Raw genomic sequence first — 4,810 nt, 5'->3', positions numbered from 1 at the left:
ATAGAACCTAGCCAACGTTGAAAATCGCGGACCAACGCCCCCCCCCCCCAAAAAAAGCCCCTTCCCGAAGACTGCACCAGTTCTGCACCCCCTAACGTGCCTACCAATCCTCCTGGATCATCCCTAAGTCCAAAAGAAAACACGATGAGGAAACAGCTGCAAAACAAGACTCCACCCACCATACTTCTCAAGCCACCAGCGACCCAAAACTTGCAAAGAAAATACATTCTCGAGGACAAAGTTGTTGTTGTTTTGTGTTGTTGTTTGTCCTGGAATTCGAAATTAACGAACTGCTTTAAATGTACATGTATTTAAGGTGATTGTTTTAAATCTTGGGGTAGATATTTTCAGTGCATGACAAGAGGGTATCTGTAAACATAGCGAACCTCCAGAAACGTAGTAAAACACCACTAAGTACTCTCAAATAGGCCAGACTGCTACAACCGGCGCTTGGAGATTAGATCAATAGGTGTGGTAAAAAGGGACTGAACTACGTGGATCGACATGTATGAAACCTGTCGTTTGATTTATCTTTCATTACGAATTTTTCTAGCTGGATGTCTAAACATCGTCGACGTAATTTTAAGGAAGGTTTAGTCATATTATTAATCTCATATTTCCTTTTCATTTCAACAAAATGATGTTGGGGTTTTGCCGACCACATATCTGCTTGTAGATGATGAAATGGCAAGTATACATATAACAGCTAGTTTCCAAGCCGACGTGTCAGTTGGATGAAAACAGAGAGAGGAATTTAGCCAAATAGGGAAAATAAGTTGCCATGGGATTTCAGTCAGTCTTTTGCAGTCTATCCGCCGGCCAGATAGTTCGCTCCTAGTCCTTGCTCCTACTACTCAAGTTTTAGTTCTAACTTGGTCCACTGTTACGGAGTCAGGTGTCTGATGCTTTATGACAGCTCTGTGGGAAAACCTAGCACGCGTACGCCACGATGGTGTAATACATGTATTCGTACCTTGAGCGACCACAACTTTAATAGTCAGCTGATTGTACAACAAGTACGTAGAGCCGCCTAGCGGAAATTTATGGATTGCACCACTCCGCATTGCTGGAGCTGGAGGACACCACCAAAAATGTTACGTGTGTAAATCTCCAAGCAGATAAGTCGGTCGGGGATATTTTCTAAGATGCAAGTTATTCTGTGTTTCGTCGAGAGACGAATATATGTATCGGAAGGAGGCGAATCACAAGAAGGCAAAAAAAGGCATCGACCGCGCGCGCTTCATCTGCTTGGATATTGCATCATACATACTAGCACTACATGTTTCCCTACAAGTTGCGCAGGTAATGTCCCCGGATTTGTGGATTTGTATTAAGTTAAGCCGTACAAATGACCAGCTAACTTAGCGCTAAGACAGTTGTTTATAGATCCACTGGTTCGGGTTACTTGCCCTTAGGCGATCCAGTCGGTACGTTTGAAACTGCTGAGTGGTAAATTTTTTTAAAGTCGCATAATGACTTATTTTCTGTAACGTTCTTAGTATCTTTGGTTTCTGTTTACGTTAGGAGTGCCATAGCAATAGTTGCATAATATAACCATGACCTGAATTCTGTTATCTTAAATCTCTTAAAACTGCCAGTGTATTTTGCCCTTTGACCGGGTCAAATGCCACAGCGAAACTAGTTGGGCGACTTGTTCTTTTATCGCCCACAGCAGCAGAGATGACCTATCTATCAACTCTTACTTTAGAGTAGTCAGGTTGTCTAGAACTCACACACCTCCCCTCCCCCGGGGCCTCACAAAAGACATTGAAAAATGCCGTCATGGCGTTCTTGGGCGATCGTCGGCATCGTTGCTATCTTGTTCATGCCGGTTATTGGAGTTATCACGAGCTACGGGGTTTTGTTTGAACAATTGGAAAGACAGCTGGGCGGTGGAGCAGCCGTCACAGGTATGTTCTGAACGCGATTGTGTAAGTGTGCTGCGCGCGCGTGTATGTATTTGTGTGTGTTTTGTACGTGTTGGATCGACTAATCTAGAGAGATATTGTGCAATCACATTCTTATGTCGAAAGTCGTCTTTCGAATTTGCTCGATATCGAATTGTCAGGCAGGTCGTGACAGACACAACGTAACCACCGATAAGAACCCACATTGCAAAGATAGCGGATGTGGTACGGGTGCACTCTCACTAGGGCTCCGTAAGTAAATATGTTTTAGAACAAATCGTTGTTTAAAGCATAAGTTTGGCGTTTACGCGTGCCGGATACATACCACAGAATACAAATGACTGGTAATAGGAGCACCTGCGCGTCAATTCGTGTAAAAAAATCGACAAAATGGAGGGATGTCTCTGCGTCGAAGATTACAGCTGATGAGACCATACACATCGACTACAATGATTGAATGAAGACCTTTGTTGTACGTTTATGCTCTCTAGCAAGCTAAGCACAAGTCAAAGTGAATACAATGCAGTTCCTAGTGATTCTAAATACAAATTGTGTAAGGATGTTATATACAACTAAAACTACAAAGTCTAAAGTATTCTAGTATTCATAGGTTCAACCTTTTCTCGCTTCTTAAGACAGTTGTAAATGTAATGAAAAAAACACAGATGCAGTTTTAAATACATGCTTTGTCTAATTGCATGAGGAATGTAATTTTTTCTACAATAACCAGGCCAAAACCAGTCCCTACAACTGGTAAATATTTTAGAGACGTATGCAATGTAGGTTATGTTTATTTCTATGTTACTAACAAAGACATATGTGGACATACCAACGTATACAACGAATGATATGTCGAACAATCGCAAAAAGAGAAAATGGCCGTTGTCCTTTGTCTAGTCTCCTTCTGACAAACTAAACAATATATCGATTTCTGACCACATGTAGCACGCAATGATGTTTGTGGAGGTTTACAAATAATAATACATGTATGGAAATAACAATTGAATGTATTACTTCAAACCTATATGTATGTTAGCAAAGACGCACAAATAATGTTACTTAATTTTTACCATATAACGGCTACTTCAAGGTTAGCAATTACATGATGAATAGGCCTGGAACATCATCTCTTCACCGTGAGTCAGAAACAGTGATATCATAGGTCAATGATCTCGAGAAACCCCTTTTCGGGGACGATACCTTTTGTTAACACAGTCTGCTAGCGCCAGTTATGATTCATGGTGACTCTGATCCTCATATAGCTGTATTTATACCTGAATTGGATAAACTATGTTTTTAGCCGGCGTTGAATAATACTATAGCAGGTCGCCGGACGAGTCTAGGAGCTCTGGAGAACGTTTTCGGTAGGACTACGACCGGTATCATGCATTATGTCGGCCACTGCGCGAGATCAGCAGATCACTGAGACACGTCTATCGGTTTTAACTTAATAGCAAAGTTGTACGATAAAATTTCATAATTCAGAAACCTTCAGACGAATTCGGTCGCAGTGCCACGCCTGCATAACTGAATGCCCTCTTTGAAATGGCATATGTCATTTTGTCAATAACGTGGTCGTACGATGCATAAATAGCGTAACAAACAGCAAGTCGCTATACACAAGGATGACGTGAAAGAAGGGGAGTTCACCCTTGGACTAAATCCAATCCAACCTCGAACCAATCTCGAACCTTGCTAGTCTTAACGCCGCTTATTTCATAAATCTAGAAGAATTAGAGTAAGTCAAAAGGTAAAGTCGTAAGGAGTGTAACAGTTTGTATACGAAGGTCCCTGCGCTTGGATGGGGTAATAAATTTATATCCACGTGACAGTGGTTGAATAATTAATGTTGTTTGTTGCGATTCTGAAAAAGAAGCGACCTTGTCCTGTCAAAAGATACAAGAATAATGGGCCTGTCATTGCCAGCTATCTAATTTCATGCGAAGATTGTCAAGGGGGCAAAACCTAACGTTGTAGAAGTAGCAAAATTAGCTTATAAGTTGATAGTGGTCAATACTAGTAGATCCATGCCGTATGTCCCAAAGGGAAGTCACGGAGGCCGAAATTCTAACCACCAACCTGCTAAGGTAGCCACTTGCCACCACACGTGTATTGGTTATGTGGTGAGGGGTGCAACTGTTATATATAACATGCGCCGAAATGACAACAATAAACTATGTTGTTGAGGCATTCTCAGGAATGTCTTGAAGACCTAGGCCTGGATATCTGAAGTGTGCCTACCTTCGGGGATTACTGAGGTCTTCTTAGAGTAACCAGGGGAGTTATGAGTGTGTACGTTATCGATTTAAAGGTGGGGTTATTTTTACTTGGGAAACCGACTGTTCCCTTTCATGTTGCCTGTTCAGGATGGATCGGTTCTGTGACGTACGGACTGCTATGTCTCGCTTCTCCACTATCAACGCCTCTGTTTCTACGTTTCGGCCACCGTAAGGTTAGTTAAGCAATCTTTGTTACAGTAGTGCGTTGTTGTCATTAGACTGGTGTTTATTGTTTTCCTATCTTCCAAAGAATTCGAAAAGAATAGACGTTAAAGCCTATCACACCCATAAGATCAGACCGTAACATGTTCATATTCGCCAATTACATGTAGTTTGAATTGTCACTTATGTACCGGTTTCTTCTGTGTCGTACCTATATTTTCCGCTAGGTGGCACTGTGTGGCGTGGTCCTATGCAGCGCTTCTCTTCTCACCACGTCGTTCGTGCCCCACATCGCCTACATGTTCGTCACCTACAGCCTCCTGTACGGTCTGGGGGCCAACTTCGTCTTCAATTCCTCCATCAACCTAGTGGGGGCGCATTTTCAGCACAAGTACCGCAGTTTGGCATGTTGTCTGGCGTCAACGGGTTTCGCTTTTGGTAAGAATGTTGTATTTTTCTGGA

The 4,810-nt window shown here is 42.2% G+C and overlaps 1 protein-coding gene across 2 annotated transcripts in view; it reads left to right on the top strand.

Annotated features, from left to right (window-relative positions):
• The window catches only part of LOC118417969 (monocarboxylate transporter 14-like), a 19,697-nt gene that overhangs the window by 2,696 nt on the left and 12,191 nt on the right, over nt 1–4,810 (top strand). Inside the window, exons 1-3 of one of the 2 annotated variants that reach the window (XM_035823760.1) lie at nt 1,639–1,910; nt 4,274–4,359; nt 4,576–4,786. In XM_035823760.1, coding sequence (XP_035679653.1) covers nt 1,775–1,910; nt 4,274–4,359; nt 4,576–4,786 — 433 coding nt within the window. In that variant the 5' untranslated portion in view covers nt 1,639–1,774. Of the gene's footprint in view, nt 1–1,638; nt 1,911–4,273; nt 4,360–4,575; nt 4,787–4,810 lie in introns of those variants that run through there. The other variant, XM_035823751.1, reaches the window with a different exon arrangement.

The sequence above is a fragment of the Branchiostoma floridae genome, chromosome 1 (genome assembly GCF_000003815.2).
Source record: "Branchiostoma floridae strain S238N-H82 chromosome 1, Bfl_VNyyK, whole genome shotgun sequence".
Taxonomy (NCBI): domain Eukaryota; kingdom Metazoa; phylum Chordata; class Leptocardii; order Amphioxiformes; family Branchiostomatidae; genus Branchiostoma; species Branchiostoma floridae.
This window is presented reverse-complemented; position numbering and strand designations above follow the sequence as displayed.